This window comes from Leptidea sinapis, chromosome 1 (genome assembly GCF_905404315.1).
Source record: "Leptidea sinapis chromosome 1, ilLepSina1.1, whole genome shotgun sequence".
Classification (NCBI taxonomy): Eukaryota; Metazoa; Arthropoda; class Insecta; order Lepidoptera; family Pieridae; genus Leptidea; species Leptidea sinapis.
Window position 1 is genome coordinate 11,185,084 of NC_066265.1, and position 19,021 is coordinate 11,204,104.

A 19,021-nucleotide genomic window follows, 5' to 3' on the forward strand; every position below is an offset into this window, starting at 1 on the left:
TTTTAAGAAATATCGTAAGAAGGTATGACTATATATTAGTACATAAATAAAATTTGAAAAACAACAAAATTTTATGAACGATGCGGGATTCGAACCCACGACCTCCGGCGTTCAGTGCCGGTGCTCTAACCAACTGAGCTATCCGTTCGAGTGTCGTGTCGTTATAAAATCTTGTATGGTTTGTTCAACTCTCAGGTTGTCGCTTGGTGGTTGCTTAGAGCACCGGCACGGAACGCCGGAGGTCGTGGGTTCGAGTCCCGCATTGATCATAAAAGTTTGTTGTTTTTCAAATTTTATTTGTGTATTAATCCTAGAAGTGAGGGTTATTACTTTAAAAGCATAACAAATTGTATATATATACTTTCTCATATTTTCGAATGCAGTAAATATCGTGATTCAAATCACAATTCAAAGAGTATTAACAGAGACAGGCCGATCTTTTCAACCTAACATATTTAAATAAATACAAAATGTAAAAACACAGTTACAATTACACGCGTTTTAATCTTTTAAACGTGTTTTATTTAAATGTGTCGCGGAAATCAAAGAAAATACTAACATAACATAGTTTCATAATAAGATTAGAATTAACTTTCGTTATTGGGTAATACATAACTACAGTAAATACAAATTTAGATTGATTTTCAATGTCAGATAAAGCAAATGCACATACAAAATAACTTCGTCTTCATGGCAAAATGAGAACATAAATTGCCTCACAGCTGCAATGAATAGTAGGCATTATAATATTATCTGATAATTTGTCACATCTACGTTTTTTATCTGATTAGGTCAAAGAGAGTTCAAAAAAAACAGCTGATAAGGGTTGCGGCAATCATAGTTTTTGCGAAAACTTAACACTTTAAATATTGTATTAAAATATAATGCTTCATTGCTGACTTCACATAGTCATTAGAGATGACCTAAGGAATGTCTGGTTCAAAGCATAGTATACCCATTAAGTTATGACTCGGGTACGTTTTCATTATTTTCATCATGTTGATTATCTACCAGTGGAAGGCTCCTTTGTACAGGATTCCGGCTAGATTATGAATGCCGTAAAGTAGTAATGTGTAAACATTATTGTGTTTCGGTCTGAAGTGTGCCGTAACTAGTGAAATTACTGGGCAAATGAGACTTAACATCTTATGTAAGGTGACGAGCGCCATTGTAGAGCACCTCTGAGTTTTTGGGTTTTTCAAAAATCCTGAGCGGCACTGCATTTTAAAGGGCAGGGCGTATCAATTACCATCAGCTGAACGTCCTGCTCGTCGCTTCCATTAATGTCATTAAAAAAAACATAAATTATAAGAATTATCGTGATGAATATAGGTTTCCAAAATTCCAGTTTACATACACAAAGAAACTACAAAGAAAAAACACAAATTTAAACTGTTTGTTTTATTAAAAGCTTATAAATACAGAGATTCTTAAGAAAATCAAATGTGATACAAAATTAAAAACAATTTTGCCATTTATTCAAATACCATAAATAGGTATTATTTCTAATAAATATCTCGACCCTTGCCGCTGAACATATTTTGCCAAATAGATCCCAACCAGCCAGTTTGTGGTTCTCTGAAAAGTTAAAAGTTAGGTTTTACAATAGATTTAGGTTTTAAGAAAATTAAGTCGCTACTTAGTATAGTATAGATGTATCTATTGAACAAAGTCTTAGTAATTATAAATATTAATTAAAAATACGCTATTATGTTTTTTTTAAGTTATAAAAGTAGTTTTTAACACGCTTTTTATTAGCTTCACCTGCATGTATGTTTGTTTGTAACCGACTCATTTGGGCGCGATTTTGACCCACTTTAAACGGCCAGATTTCGTTCAAACTTCGCAGATTTATCGAGGACCGGTGACAATACATCAATTTGATAAAAGTATTCCATTTTGCAATTTGCAAAAAAAAAACAGATTTTTGTTAATTTAGGAAATTTTCAAAGAGAATTTTCAATTCAAGAATACAAATAATAGTTTAAGAAAGTAATAAACACGCTTTTATAATTAAACCAAACTAAAAAGAAGGAATTATTTTCTATTTTTTAAGTTCGGTCTTCTATAAACAGGTGTGTTTTAGCTTTTTTTTAACTACTAGTTATTTTCTTAATTACACTTCAAACTCCAAGTCAAATAAACTTATCAATTATTAGGTTTAAACTAAGCGCTTTTGAATACTCACTATGAATATTTCTTTTAATTATTACTAAATGTGTTCGGAAAAAGTTGAGCTCGTGAGAAGAACATACAAAAAACTCAACGGCTCTATTCAATCAAATAAAGTATTTTACAATGGCTGTAATATACATAACAAATTAGTTTGTAAGGTGCTTCATCCAATACATATGAATCATGTTTTATTATATTAATTATTTTATAAAAAGTAATATTGAATAAACTGTATTAATTTAAATTATCGCATATTTGATGCATCACCTTTAGAGCTTGAATTCATTGTTTGTGTAAGGATTTTTCTTGAAAATGATGGTCGTGATTACTGTCATAAATAGTAATTGCATCCAACAAATACAATGATTAACAAACTATAAAAAGTCGACCTGGCACCACAAGCAGCACCCGTTCACGAGTTGACGCATGGACCAGCCATCATTCCTTTCGCTCATATTTGAGGGAAGGAGACGACCCTGCACACGACGCCCCGCCGCCGCAAGCAATGCCATTCAGTGGGCATGAAGAACCATGTTGTAATGTTACAACATGGTTCATACCAACATGTTGTAATGTTACAACATGTTGGTATGTACCAACGCATGATAACTACAAAATTAATGGTCACAGAGCAAGCCCACAAGTGATTCTATATAATGCAATTACATTGGATTCTTCTTATATTTATGTTTTAGCAGCATTACCCTCTCCCTACTTCAATCTGATATATAAAATTCTCGTGTCATGGTGTTAGGCATAAAAAGGCATAAAAGGCATTTATTTTCTCAAAATTAATTCGTTTAGAATTCTTTTTGATGTCATTTCTTATACTACTACCGCTTCGGAAACAAATGGCACTCTGAGAGAGAAGAAGCGGTGCAAGAAACTCTCCCAGCATTTTTTTTGTGCTCTTTTCAAAAAAAATATACAATATTGTACAGTCATTTCTATCGCTATAAAATAATCACAATCTAGTCCCAGGCTGTCCGATCATTTAGATATTCAGCAGTGGAGTAATAGGATTTACGACAGAGCCATTTTTTTATAAAACATTTAAATTTATTTATAGATAATGCCTGAACAGTGGCTGGGACTTTATTATAGGAGTGTTTACATTTACCCTTAAAGCTATAATGTATCTTATGAAGCCTACTAGAATTAGTAACAAGCAATCCCTTATTTCTAGTGTTATAATATTGTTAAAGTTAAACAAGTTAAATAAGTTAAACATTGAACTCCTCCGAAACAGCTTGACCGATTCTCATCAAATTTTGAGTGCATATTGGATAGGTCTGAGAATCGGACAACATCTATTTTTCATCCCCCTAAATGTTAAGGGATTAACACGATTTTTTTTTTAGTTTTTTTGAGATCTTTTTTTAATTTGTTAGATTATGAGTCAGCATTAAAAAATACATACAACTTCAAATTTTCACCCATCTCCGATCAACAGTAACTTTTGTATCGCAATTTTAATATCGGCAAAACAACGTTTGCTGGGTAAGCTAGTTAAATATAAAAATGATTTTATCCAAGTGTAGTATATATAGTATAGGTATTGTAATTTTTAGGTAAGTATCAACATGTTGTTCATAGATCCGATTCATATTCAAAGATATTTCACTATATTATGGTCTATATGATTTTTGAATGTTATCTAGCTATGTAGGTGAGTCAAAGTATATATGTAGATTGTGATATTAAGCTATTGCATAGCTTCTATCGCGGGCCTTGGGCGTGGAGACCGAATCCAGAATTCCGTAACGAAAATAACCTAACACTTACTTACTAGATCTATATAGATATTTCTGTGTCTTTTTGTGCAGAAGGTCTCAGGTTCGAGCCTGGGGTACGTCTTGATTTTTTTAATTTCTTTTTTTTTTATCACGATTTTAAATTTTTATTTTTATGACAAGCATTTTTATTTAATTTCACCTGTCCGTTGTCTGTCTGTAATCAAATCTAGCAAGTTAAATTTTACTCACTTCCCGTTTGCTATTTTTTTTAAATTAATTTTATCAAAATAAAAATACTGCATAAATAAAAGAAATAAATAATTATAATTGCATAAGTTGATAAAAAACGCTATGCAATAGCTTTACCGCGGCAGTCCCCGAGTGCCACACGTCTTTTTTTTTTTGTAAAATCTATATATTTTTCTTTACTTTATTGTAATAACAGTAGTAAAGAGCTTACAATTATTATTATTTTATTGATGCAGAAATTGCAACATTATCAAGGTTTTAACTGAACAGAAAATCTTAACACTTTTGTACGTGAAAAAAAAGTATGCATTTTAACTTACTCCTTATTGCAGTTATACATGTTGTTAACTTTCTTAACATCGCCGCGACTCAATCCTTCCCGCTGACCAATTTTTACGTTTTTCATCTAAAATTGCATATATAACAATTATTAATGCGGTTAAAAATATCGTGTTACTTTCTTTCATCTTAACACAATCTTTAAGTTAGTTATTAGTTAAGTTCAAATACTCCTCCCAAAATGTTTCCGTGTAAAACATGATTTAGTAATCCCGCCCCCCAAGGCCCCCGCCCGGCTTCACCGTAAAAGCCTTTAGGGGTATCAGCACAGGTTTTTAGTCGGTAGGGGGTGTTTAGACTTGAGCCCGACATATGGGCCACGTTTCGGGGTCTTCAAGATGTAAATGTATTTTCCTACTCTCCAAAAAGAATAATAAAACTCCCTGCGGATAATTCAGCGTGGAACTATTATATACATCAAAAAATGGCTATTATAATTAATATGAAATAAAACTTTTTGGAAATTTACGGCTGAACATTGAACATTTCTTACCCTAGGCTTCTCACCTATTATTTTATACCCCTTACCTTTGGCTCTATAGTTCTCTTGGAGTTTTTCGAAAACGCAAATTCCGAATAATGCATCACACTGTTGTAGTCATATCCAATACCAAAATCATTTGTGTTTTTCTTGTCAGATATCTTGAAATTTATTTCTGCTCCTGTGAAGTATTTAAACAATTCTATTTAAATTTCTTACTTACATATGAAGTGCGTTTTGATGGGAAAGTTGTTATGCTTCCCTGGTAAATTCGACCAATAATTAAAATGAAGTATAGGAAATATGATTGACCCGTGAGGTTGAAATTTTGGCAGTATCAAAGATACGCTTGTACACGATATTTTTTATGAGAAAAACTGGTAAGTGATACGCCCTGCCCATGAGAGTGTAGTGCTGCTAAGGATTCGTGATTGAACTTCTGAGTAGCAATTCAATTGCGCTCGTCGCTTTGAGATATAATTTCACTAGCAACGGCACTCTTCATACCGAAACACAATAATGCCTGCACGTTCATACTTTACGGCGGAAAAGGGCACATAGTTAATTTTACGGAACTTGCATTTTAATCCGAAGCTAATCAGCCTGGGCTATTATTATTAATGGTAATCGATTCTTAATGAGTATACTTTACATCTTCAAAGTAGTCTTCGCACAAATAATTCCCATCATTTAAGCCGCAAGATGTCAACTGCTGGACAAAGGCCTCCCCCAAAGATCGCCAAGACGATTGGTACTGCGCTGCCCTCATCCAACCTATTCAGGCGATCTTGACCAGATTATCAGGTCCATCTTGGGAGGGACCTACCAACACTTCATCTTCCGGTACGTGGTCGCCATTCAAGGCCCTTACTGCCCCAACGGTTATTTGTCCGTCGAGCTATGTTTTTGCCCTCTGCCACTTCAGCTTCTCAACTATGTCAGTGACTTTGGTTTTCTACTGATCTCCTCATTTCTGATTCAATCTTGCAGAAAAACTCCGAGCATAACCATCTCCATTGCTCTTTGAACGACCATGAACTTCCACATAAGGCCCATAGTTTGTGACCACGTCTGCTCTCTGTATATCATCAATGGCATCACACACTGGTAAAAAACCTTCGACTTTAGATACTGTAGATAGATAATACCTACTTTATTTAGGTACTTTAGATAGATAATAGACAGTCTCATACCAGGTTTAACGTTATTATATTGTATAGTAACATAGTCATCTCGTTCTGGCCGGCTCTGTTCGTGCATGAAGCCGATCGCATGCAGCAGTTCATGCAGGACTGTCCCCTTCTTGGACACGCAGCCTGGAGACTGTAGGTTCACCTCCTGACGCCCTCCTGCAGTAAATGCATCGTTATAGCCATATCCATAGTAATGATATAATATTGCATTTAGATATTTATTTTTGTAATAATAAGTCATCTGGTACTAACTGATAAGTTAATTATATATTATGCTGCGACATTAGAAGACAATATTTATCGATCTCCATCCATTTATTTATCGTTAAAACTTGGCAAGTTTTATAGTATGAGGTGAAGTGTGAACTGCTGGAAATCTAACCACGTCATTGGCAACACTGTGGAGGAATGCCACACATGCAAAAGGCGAGGATGGAAGTAATGATGAAAATCGCTGGCAGGAATGAGGTCTAAGAGTTCTCAGGCATGCTACCCTTAATTACCGTGAAGTCTACGTGAATGAATGAATTGACGTCTCATGGACTTATAAAATACTCCATATCCACCAACTAGAAGTCTCCCAAAGGACTATGGAAAGAGCTATGTTGGCAATTTCTCTACGCGATTACGTCCGGATCACCGAAATCCACAGGAGAACGGGACTAACTGACATAGCAAAAACCATATCCTCTAGGAAGTGGAAGTGGGCGGGCCATATTTTTCGTAGGGCCGATGGCGCATGGGGCAAAAAGTTGTTGGAGTGGAGACCAGGAAAGGGGTTCAGGAATGTTGGGAGACAGACAGCAAGATAGACGGACGATTTGGTGCGAGCGGCTGGGAAGGACTGGATGCCGATAATTCAGACCTGCACAAAACGGTCTAAAATGGAAGAGACCTTTACTTAGTATTGGGTAAATCAAGGTTGAAGAAGAAAAAGAAGAAGACTTATAATATACTAGTGAATAGGCAACCTAACAGCCCGATTATGCCTGACTTATTTTGATTTATCAATTACTAGTCAAAATAATATTTTTATTGGGTCTGTTTACGACTTGACAATCAAAATCTGTTACAGTAACATAAGATTCGTTTTCCTTTTCTATCTTTCTATATCTCGGTTAGAGATTTTCTTCTCTCTCGCTTCTCTACTCTATTATAGTAAGTCTTCGCTATATTCACGACAAGTAATTGAGCCGTTCACAGAGTACATATTCGGTGATCCGAGCAGATCTATTCTGCATGCGGTCTAAGAGTTTGATCTAATACTGTTCACCTGATCATATATGAGAGCAATGATCATATATGTAGCTGGGCGGTTTGAAGTAAACACCACATTTTCTTTCTTTGTTTTTTCGCAAACAAAACTAAACTTAAACTAAAGTCTTCTGAAGCTTAAAATATAAACAAACCTATACGACCGACGCTGGACCAACAACCTGTTTTTGTGTTTTTTATGATAATGTAATCAGCTTCCTTCTGATGAGGAACAAATCTCAAACAAGTCAGTCGATGGTAATCGGCAATGGCCTTTCTGATCGTATCACGCTGGTCTTGGTCTGAAAACGATTACTTAGTTAATAATTAAGTTATGAAAATTAATAAAAAGAAAAAAAATAATTTAAACATTTATTAATCTCTTTCAGCCATATGTATCTACAACCCATCCATCTGACCTCAAGGGCTGTTGAAGCAATCCTGTACCATTTCTAGCCTTTTTTTATGACAATAAAGGACAAAGGCGATCACGATGTTCATCTGATACAGTGATACAATGCAGTGCCGCTCAGGATTCTTGAAAAACCCAAAAATTCTGAGCGGCACTACAATAATTGCGCTCGTCACCTCGAGACATAAGATGTTAAGTCTCATTTTTCAAATAATTTCACTCGCTCCACCGCCCTTCAGACCGTAACACTATAATGCTCACAGATTACTGCTTCACGGCAGAAAAAGGCTCCGTTGTGGTATCCATAATCTTGGCTCTAGCCGGCATATTGTACAAAGAAGAAGTGCTTCTTCCAACACGCTTGGGCCTGGGACTTCCCTATTCTTTTATGACCCAGGGACACGCAACACGCAACTTCTTGAAGAGTATTATAATACGAATGTTCGCTTTACTTTCAATATCTAACCCTAGGTAATGTATGCTGAAAAACACCAATCAATCCATCTGTTTTCATGGGGATGTTGAAAAAATTATATTATACCAAAAATACTTACTGAAGCTACTATCGATAACGTAAGGTATGATGCCTTTGGACCAACGCGATGTTTTGTCTCTCATACCATTTCGCGATAAATTTGGTATTAAAATATCGCCCTCTAAATAACTGCCCATTTCTTCCGGGTTCATTAGAGATGATTCGGTCCATTCCGATATCGCGTCTCCTACAATGAAACAAAAATAAAAGAATTAATTGAAAGCAGATGCCTAACATAATAATATAATAGATAATTTATTCGTCTAGATCATAAGTTCTCAACGTGGGCGATAACGCCCCCTTGTGGGCGTTCGAGACTTTCGGGGGGGGCAGTAGAAGACCCAGAGAAAATTAGGGGGCATTGAGATGGCGCAGATGGGGCGTGGGTAGATTAAAAAATATTGTCTAAAAGGCACAAAGTGAGCGGTGAGCAAAATAAGGGAGAGAAACTATGGTCTAGATGGATCTTCTTCCTTTGCCCAATATGCCTTCGTAGAATGCTTGAATTCTTCGGACATATTGCTCGTAAAGAGGGTCACAACCTTGAACAGCTGATGGTGACAGGCAAAGTAGATGGCAAACGTCCCAGAGGACGCTATCCCACGAGATGGTCGGACCAAATACGATCATCTCTGAACATCAGCTTCCATAATGCTCTTCATAAATCTAAGGATCGCAGCAGATGGAGGGGAATCGTACGGGAGAAACTGATGCAGCGGGGGGAGTCACCACCCTCAGTAATAAGTAAAACGACGTGAGGAGGAAATGGATCCTCTTGCTGTTAGGCAACGCAGGACAATAGGCCAGGTTTATTACTTTAGTGTGCATGAGAGCTACGTCTTACACTCGCGAAACGTTAGTCAGTTTGTTTTAGAGTGCGTGTGTTGCTAAGGATAGAGGTTAAGGTTTGCCGCTATTTTTTACGACGCGTTCACAGCGGTTGAGTCTATCTGGACCTATAAACTATCAACAAATATGATACGTAGATGATGGGAGCTTTTTTAGAGTGATTATATTCGTTTGAAAAGTTACTTCCATACTTTGGCTCTGTTGGAAGAAGAAATTTGTTTGCAACTAGCTGACCCGACAGTATAAATAATACTGTTTTTTTATGAATTTGTCAATAATATTTCAAAACATTTCGGCATTTTACGCGAAGCCACACCAGAGCATTCATGTCGTTGATCATGAATCCTTTCAATCTGCGTCAACTTCTGGCAATGCTGTTGTATGTACGAAGACACAGAAAAAGTAAAGAATTTTGGGTGCACCCTCTCTTGGTGGACTGACGTTTAAAAGGAGCTTTTTACAATGACCACGCAGCGTTACGTCAATACGACAGGAAATTTTATAATTTCTACCGAATGAATGTGTCCACATTCGATTTTATTTTACATTAAATAAAAGAAAATATTTTGCGACAAGACACAAAATTAAGACATTGAATATCAGCCAGAAGAAATGCTTGCAGTCACATTAAGGTCTTAATCAGACAATATATTTTATTATTGCTTACTTATAAGTACTTATGAAGGTAGATCAACAATACACATCCTGTAATTCGGATCGGATGCAGTACGCTAGCGTTCATAAAAATAATACTATGGCTACTTCGGGCCGTCAATAATCTTCTCCGGAACGGAGATTAATGGTTGACGGAAAAAAATCGGATGACGGAAGCCGGATCTAGTTCGTAAACTACCATACAATTAGTTCTACGACTAACGTGTTTTTGGGGATACGGATCGGACTCTGATCGGACTTACAGCGAAAGCGAAACTTATTACATTATTTTACGTCAAATGAATGAAGTCACAAAACGGTAGAAATGCTTAAAACCTTTTTTTTATACTTTTAAAACATTTCCGATGTTTAGCAAACTTTATCACTTTTAAATTACAACGTAAACTGCATTTTCTTATCAGGATATCATAAAACCGAGGAAATGGCTGTCATCGCCGTCAGGAGGTGACACATCTCAATCAAACATTATCACTTCGTGGAGGTGTCACTCCACTAATTTGAATAATTTATTTACGATGGTGTTACTACATGACCTTAAGGAAATATTTCATACCTACGCAACTAGCTTATACGCGCGACTATGTCTATTGTATCTAAACACAATAGACATAGTCGCGCCTCTAAAGGCACATGGAAATATAGTATATACTAATAAAATATGAAATAAAAATAATAGTTTAATACTACAATTAAAACCAATAGTATGCTATTCACTACTGCCAATCTAATTGACTTCAGTTCATACATTTTAGAACAATCAAAGTAAAAAGGAAGGCTTAAATATATAAAAATCGCGCTTTAAGTATTTATTTCCATATTGTTAAGATACATATTTATTTTTGTAAATTAATGCTTGTCCTCCACAAACCATATGTATTTTTCTAGTTATATCCCTCAATACGTAGATAGGGTTGTAGTAATAAGTTTTCTGAGACCTACATATATAAGGCTTAATTGTTAATTGCTATAATAAGTAGATTATAAGTAATTATGTACATATCTTATTAACAAATATAGAAATTTGAAATAAGATTTTTTTTGTAAATTAGTGCTTTCATACCACCTCCATGATAGCGTTAAACGTTTAACGCAACCTTGTTGGAAATCGCATTAGAAGTTTTACTTCAATAAACAGATGTACTTTAAAATGCGTTACCAGTATTGTTGATAATCACTTATGTCATTTGTGTAATTAATGAGGCAGCTCCAACTAGCCATAATTTAGAACATTATATATTTCTCTTTAATCTCAATTAATATTGTATAAACACTTTTTCTATGTATGTAGCATTGTATATCTCAAAGTTAACATAGTAAGATATGGATAGCGTATCCGACTACAATTTTATTAAGTCTTATATTTTGTTTTTAAAACAATTCGACACGTGATTCGCCTCTACACTAGGCATCCTCAGGACGTGTTGTCTCGCCAAAAGTAAGTCTCGTGCCAGATTTTCTCGTGAAGAGGCGAAAAACGTGTCGAATTATTTTAAAAACAAATATTGGCGGAATTAACATTAAAGAAAACTTAACAAGTAACGCCAAATTCAATAAATTTTCTTAAGTCTTATATGTTATTTCTTTAAGTACCAACTCTGTGAGTTGTAGTTGTTTGCTTTTCTTAATAAAATATAAAAAAAGGACTCACGCTCTATATATAACGCTTGTTCGAGTACAGTCGGCTCTAGGTACTAAGGGAGCACGACCAGCCAATGCAAAATTTACCAAAGTTATTTATAGAGAATATTACAAATATTATTATTAAAATATTATTATATAAAGAAAATTGTATTCTGTTTTATTCAAGTCGAGTAATGTATTAATAACCTAGCTTTGGTAAAGTTTTCACTCCTGTCTTCTGGTTTTTATTCTTAGATATTCACCGGAACAAACATGACATGCCACAAGTTAGTATATCATCCCCACCATCTGGATGTGTGGCGGTCCTCCACAGTGCGGTTTTCAAGGAGCTTTATTCCACGTACTACAAAGCTGTGGAATGAACTTCCTTGTGCGGTGTTTCCGGGACGATACGACATGGGTACCTTCAAAAAAAGCGCGTACACCTTCCTTAAAGGCCGGCAACGCTCCTGTGATTCCTCTGGTGTTGCAAGAGATTGTGGGCGGCGGTGATCACTTAAAAACAGGTGACCCGTACGTTCGTTTGTCCTCCTATTCCATAAAACAAAAATACATACACACATTAATAGATATTCCCGAATAATATCAATATTTAAAAAAAATATGGTTTACAAAAAAATCATCAAAATAGACGAAGCGCGTTTATATTTCCATAAGCTTAATGTTTTTATTTGAACCGATTCGAACCTAATTTTTTTTTTATAAAAAAATATACATATTTTATTTAAATAAAACACTTTTAAAGGATTAAGACGCGTGTAATTGTAACTGTGATTTTTGCCTGGGGACTGCAGATGAGTCCCCCGCAAAACGAGATCTGGAAAGGTCTTGAAACGTCGGGTTAACTAAAATGAAAAAGGTAACTTTTATGCTGTGTTTATGTTTTCATTTCTGTGTTTCGGTCTGAAGGGCACCGTAGCTAGTGAAATTACTGGGCAAATGATACTTAACATCTGATGTCTCAAGGTGACGAGCGCAATTGTGCTGCTGAGTGCCGCTCAGTTTTTTCGGGGTTTTTCAAGAATTCTGAGCGGCACTGCACTGTAATGGGCAGGGCATATCAATTACCATCAGCTGAAGTCCTGCTCGTCTCGTCCCTTATTTTCATTTAAAAAAAAACATTTATGCAAAAATCTAACACAGTTACAATTACACGCGTTTTAATCCTTTAAAAGTGTTTTATTTAAATGTGTAACACTCGCGTTAATTAAAGAAAATACTATATACATATTTTAATTACATTAAATAATTGTTAAATAATTAATTATTAAAATACGATAATTATTCAGAAATACCAAAATTTCACAGTTCACAAAAATTTGTGCAAAATTATACGACGACGAAGTACGGGTTGTGTTAGTGGGACACGATATTTGTATGGGAACTCACATTACCTCTTCATGAAAAGACAAAATTAGTCTCCAAATATTAAACCAAAATTAATTTGAATAAATCACGTGAATAAGCTGCAATTAATGAAACTGCGAACCAGAATCATGGTACGTATAATGTTACAATTATGTAATAGTATTTTTAATATAGATAAAGACATTGATATCTTTTTTCTGATTTAATTATTTCTGATTTAAAAAAAAAAAAAAAACAAATTTATATTGCTCTCCAAAAATTGTAGAATTTATATTTTAAAATATCACATGTGCATGTAGTACACATCTTGTGCCTACCTCAAATTTAAGTACATTTAAACCATTTTTCTCAGTGCATATGGTTATAAATTGTATTCAGTTGTTAGGCCTTTATGAATAAATAAATCACTATCTGTAAATAAAAATAAAAAATATGCAATTCATGTGTGAAATTTATATATGGACACATATTTTTTCCCAAATGTACATTTTTTGGTGGCCTTACTCATGTATGAATAGATTGGCATTGATTTTGAAAATTAGAAGCCAAGTCAGAACTGCCACTATACAAGATAGAAAATACTATAAAATTACTAAATTCGCACTGATTTTACTTATATATTCAAGGTCAAATAACAACCATACTTTATCTATTGACATCACAAATATAGCTTCGGTTATCAACATAAAATGCACATATTTCTCGCTAATAAAGTAGCGATCTATGGATGATAGTAATAGTTAAAATCAATGAAGTATTTTATTTTTATTTTATGCATAGAAACATACTTACAGAAAAGTATTACATAATAAACGATAATAATCTAATTGGGTGCAAGTTAACCTTTCTATCTAATTAACCGACATTACAATATTCTTTATGTACCTTTGTAAATTGGCCTGTTGTTTATTTATATGAACTTAGATTAGTATGGGTAAAATTCTAGGAAAAAAAAATAATAACATGAACAATTTCTTATAAATACAGATAAAAATCGATGTATCTCACATAAAAAAAAATGTACTTAGGTACGTTTTCGCCAATTTATTGCGAACTCCCGCTAAATAAATAAATTCAAAAGACAAAGAAATTGATAACAAAAATGAATTTGTGGGCTATTACTGCTAAATCGTAATAAACACTACAAATAAATTAAAAAAAAAAAATAAAAACAAACTTACCACTTTCATTCTTGGGACTTCCATACGCCTGTGAATCCAGATCTGATATATCTATTACGTTATCAATGTCATCATCAATATTGTTAGATGCATAATCGTCCCATAGATAGATGATATCCGCATCTTCTACAGGGAGTGAATTTGAAAAATCAAATAAAAGAAAAACGCAAAAAAATAATAGTGCCATCCTAAAAGTACCAGGCATGTAGAATGTAGAAAGCGATGTGAGTTAATTTTCCCGCACAATTTATATTTACGTGTCTGGGACAAGCAAGCTTCTGTGCGCCAAACTTCCTGATAAGGAATTTACTTGTGTTGGTATTAAATGCTGAAAATATTTGCATAAGATGTTTCCGAATTATGTAATTGGTTAGGAAATGTTTTATCTAATGCGACAAGGTAATGGTGGCATATTAAATATTTTTTGTTTGTAGTTGTCTGTACTCTCGTTATGTATATACGGCCTTGTTACTAATATTTACATTACGTTATGCCCTGTGACTGTATTCAAGGATAATGCACATCCATGCCCTAGAACAGGAAAAGTAAAGTAGGCTTTAGAACGTCATAGTAATAAATGTTACAATACAATTACACGCATTTAAAAAAATCTTTACAAAGGTGTTTATTTATTTTTATTTTTATGATAATAAGGAACGAGACGAGCAGGACGTTCAGCTGATGGTAATTGATACGCCATGGCCATAACAATACAGTGCCGCTCAGGATTCTCAAAAAAACCCAAAAATTCTGAGCGGCACTACAATTGCGCTCGTCACCTTAAGACATAAGATGTTAAGCCTTATTTGCCCAGTAATTTCACTAGCTACGGCGCCTTTCAGACCGAAACACAGTAATGCTTACACATTACTGCTTCACGGCAGAAATAGGCGCCGTTGTGGTACCCATAATCTAGCCGGTTTCCTGTGCAAAGGAGCCTCCCACTGGTATTTAAAAGATTTTATTCAAAAAGCACTTAACAAGTAAATACTGGAATGGAATTTTAATTTGATTTAAACCTTGGCTGTCCAATTTATAAATAGCTACCCACGATATCTCCCGCATGTTATTATCGTCATAAAATACCTGCCGCTTATGATTTTTTTGTTGTTTTGTTTAAGTTGTACTTTGTAGTACAAAATAGTGACATTTCACTAACAAACGAATGTGAATTTATCTGTTTATTACGCTTTCACGCCAAAACTACTTAACCGAACTTCATGGAATTTTATGCAAAAATTGTCAGTGGTGCAGAAAAGGACATAGGACACATTTCATCAAGAAAGACAAAATTCTTTCATCGTCATCAGCTTCACCATCATCATCAGCCGGAAGACGTCCACTGCTGGACAAAGGTCTCCAAAGATCTCCACGACGATCGGCCAGGCGTTGCCAGTCAGTCCAACTTGTGGGGGGCCTACCAACCCTGCGTCTTCCGGTTCGTGGTCGCCATTCGAAGACTTTACTGCCCCAACGGCCATCTGTCCGTCAAACTATGTGCCCTGCCCATTGCCACTTCAGTTTCGCAATAATTTGGGCTATGTCGGTGACTTTGGTTCTCCAACAGATCTCCTATATTCTTCCATAGTGACAGAAAAATATGTAAATATGTTTAAGATCGTCTGACATATTTACTTTTCGAATATTTTATTTTCATTTGAATTAAAATTCACTATCCCAGTGCCTGTGCCGTTTCATTGGCTGATGTGAAACTAAAGGGCAAGGATATTATCATAGCAATACCTGAACCGATCGGTTGCAGACCATAGCCCTGGTTCGCTGCGTCAGTAAGAGCAGAAACACAAAAAACAGGCGTGTCACACTGCAAAGTTCTTAAGACGAAATACTACTATGATCTCCTCCACCATCAATCGCTGATGCGAAATTTAGGCCATTGTCAAAATCTGCAAGCAACTTTCAAGCTACCACTCCGCAAGAGCATTCTAGGGGATGTCGGAAGCTGCCATTAACTTCATCTTAACTATGTAACTTCTGCTTGCCGTCCCTGTACATTGGATATAAGACCCATGTCCGTACGGCAAAAGAGAAAGGCGATCTTGGCACTCATTTTCCACTCATTTCCACTAGCTTGTCCTAGCTGCTCTTATCGATATTGGAAGATCCTTCCCGCACTGTCAGAGCTCTATGTCGGAAGTAAAATGAGTTCACGCCGGTACTAACGCGTTTATTCCGGCACTCTTACTCAATAGATCAAGGACTGATCAATATCTGCACTAGTCCATACAAACCCCAAAAAAAAAGGCGAAAGCTCGGATCCGACTAGCTACATGCCTAAAATCGTAACCCCCCTTTTCGGCCATGCACGTCTCTCCCGGGAGATCGTCGATCATTACCGGAAGAAATTTGAATATTAACAAAAACAAAAAGTACCTCAATAAAACACCCAGAAGACTCAAATTTGCGCCTATTCCTATTACCGCTCTTCGACGAAATTCTCCTTAACGCTACGCTTAGCATATCCTATATTACTATAATCACAGAGGAGGGATGGATATATACGTATTCTATAATATATAATCGCTTCTATTTACTAAAATCTCTCGAGATTTCGAGATCCAGTGGTTTAGGAATCTCGAGAAAATGGTTGTCATAAATAGAGCAAGGCAATACGTTAAGCCGGCTCATATTCTAGTGCTCTATAATGTGCCTACACCTAAAATAGATATTCGATATATCGTGGCATTAGTCGTGTCGAATCCTACGCTCAGTTACATCGTATTCAATGTCGAAACGATGATTGAACGAACGAAACATTTTTCGATATTATCGGTCCTAACCCTACTCATAGTTGAAAATGTCAGAGACGAATATGGGATTTGACAAATAATCATTTTTGAATATTTTTCATTTCGTGTAAATGATGGTGCAGAGTCTGGCATGGTCCTTAGTGCCTCAACTATGTTTTCACTTTTGACACTTAACAGCGACATAGCACACATAATATTTATTTTTTCAAGGCTTGCGCACAATTCATTCACTCTAACATCGTAAATAAAATCAAAATATTACTCTATGGTTACGATGTTGTTACGATAAACGATAAGGAATTCGAATATTTGTTAGAGTAGGGTAGGTGCGATATATTCGGGGGTCTTATCGTATCGTTCCGAATATATCGTTGTCGATTTTGCGAGTAGACCTCCTGGGCCGGCCACGTATCGAGTATTTGGCTGAGATCTGAGATGAGAGAGAGGGTATTTAGACTTTACTCACGTAACACTTAGCTGAGTGTAAGCTAAAAATAATATTTGAAATCGTTTTTATAGTCATTTGACAGCTGAAATTATGCTGAGATTAATCTCAGCTTAAGCTAAGACACTCCAATGCAAAAGTCTAGTTCGCGTTGTATCATCAAGTTTTACGTAAGTAAAGTCTGAGCAAAGTCTAAGTACGCTCTATAGAACTAAGACTTATTCTCATCCCTGGTCTGGTACATCCCAGGATCAGCTAAAACCTCTTCACCGAATGCAACACAGAGATGCTCGAATTGTCTGGGATCCCGTGCGAATGGCTAGATCACTTGGCGTTGCGTTGAGACGTCGTTTCAATTTGTAACCTCTAACATATTTGTAAAAAGGCATAAAAGGCATTTATTTTCTCAAAATTGATTCTTTTAGAATTCTTTTTGATGTCATTTCTAATAACTACTAGATACTACTACCGCTTCGGAAACAAATGGCACTCTGAGAGAGAAGAAGCGGCGCAAGAAACTCTCCCAGCATTCTTTTTTTGCGCTCTTTTTAATAAAAATATACAATATTGTATAGTAATTTCTATCGCTATAAAATAATCACAATCTAATCCCAGGCTGTCCGATCATTAAGATATTCAGCAGCGGAGTAATAGGATTTACGACAGAGCCATTTTTTTATAAAACATTTAAATTTATTTTTAGATAATGCCTGAACAGTGGCTTTATTATAGAAGTGTATACATTCAACCTTAAAGCTACTATGTATCTTATGAAGCCTACTAGAATTAGTTACAAGTAATCCCTTATTTCTAGTGTTATAATAGTAGAATTCCATTTTCGCCTTACACGCAAAAAACTTGGATATCAACCCTCGCAATGCGGTTTCCAGGAGACTTTCTTATATAACCAAACGGTGGAAAGAGTTTCCTTGCGCGGTGTTTATAGCACGATATGCCAGGGGTCGGTACCTTCTTTGAGGTCTACGCGTTTACACTTTCCTCAGAGGCCGGCAACGGTCCTGTGATTCCTCTGGTGTTGCAGACTAATGTAGACGCCGCTGTTTCGGTGATAACTTAACATTTGGTGACCCGTATGATTATCCTCCTTTTCCGAACAAAAATACATTCCAAATCAAAAAAACATGTTATAAATTGACTTACCTAATCTTTAACATGGTTGATAGTAAAGTAGAAGCATTTTATTTATAGTTCGAAACTATCTTGTCTAATAGATAAAAGTAAGTTCAAATACCTGTTAATTACTCAAGTATACGAAAAACAAATGAAATGCTTAGAAATGTGGGCCCCCTATTCTTGTACATAATGTATGGTGTGGCATTTAAGATATAAAATAGTTAATAATAAAATTGAGACTCATACTCAGATAAAATGTTTTGCGAGTAATTTTAATGCTTTTCAAAGTCAAAGTCAAATAAACTTTATCCAATTAGGCTGAGTGCTTTTGAATCATCATCATCAGCCGGAAGACGTCCATTGCTGGACAAAGGCCTCCCCCAAAGATTTCCACGACGATCGGTCCTGCGCTGTCCTCATCCAACGTATTCCGGTGATCTTGACCATATACCACAGTGTCTGAAGACGAAGGTTTTCAACCAGTGTGTGTTGCCAGTGATGACTTACGGTACGCAGACGTGGTCGCTAACTATGGCCCTTATGAGAAAGCTCATGGTCGCTCTGAGGGCAATGGAGATCCGTAGAC

The 19,021-nt window shown here is 35.6% G+C and overlaps 1 protein-coding gene and 1 non-coding gene across 2 annotated transcripts; both read right to left on the bottom strand.

Moving 5' to 3' along the window:
• Nucleotides 1-74: 74 nt before the first annotated feature.
• Nucleotides 75-148, bottom strand: Trnas-uga (transfer RNA serine (anticodon UGA)). Its single transcript has one exon. It is a non-coding gene; the product is annotated as a tRNA-Ser (tRNA).
• Nucleotides 149-1,386: 1,238 nt separating this feature from the next.
• LOC126967108 (hatching enzyme 1.2-like) lies at nucleotides 1,387-14,327 on the bottom strand. Its single transcript, XM_050811518.1, has 7 exons — nucleotides 14,089-14,327; nucleotides 8,394-8,561; nucleotides 7,583-7,729; nucleotides 6,174-6,329; nucleotides 5,028-5,161; nucleotides 4,481-4,566; nucleotides 1,387-1,578 (listed from the first exon to the last, which is right to left on the bottom strand). Exons 1-7 carry the CDS (start codon nucleotides 14,291-14,293, stop codon nucleotides 1,506-1,508), a joined length of 969 nt encoding a protein of 322 aa, XP_050667475.1. The 5' UTR covers nucleotides 14,294-14,327; the 3' UTR covers nucleotides 1,387-1,505.
• Nucleotides 14,328-19,021: the final 4,694 nt, after the last annotated feature.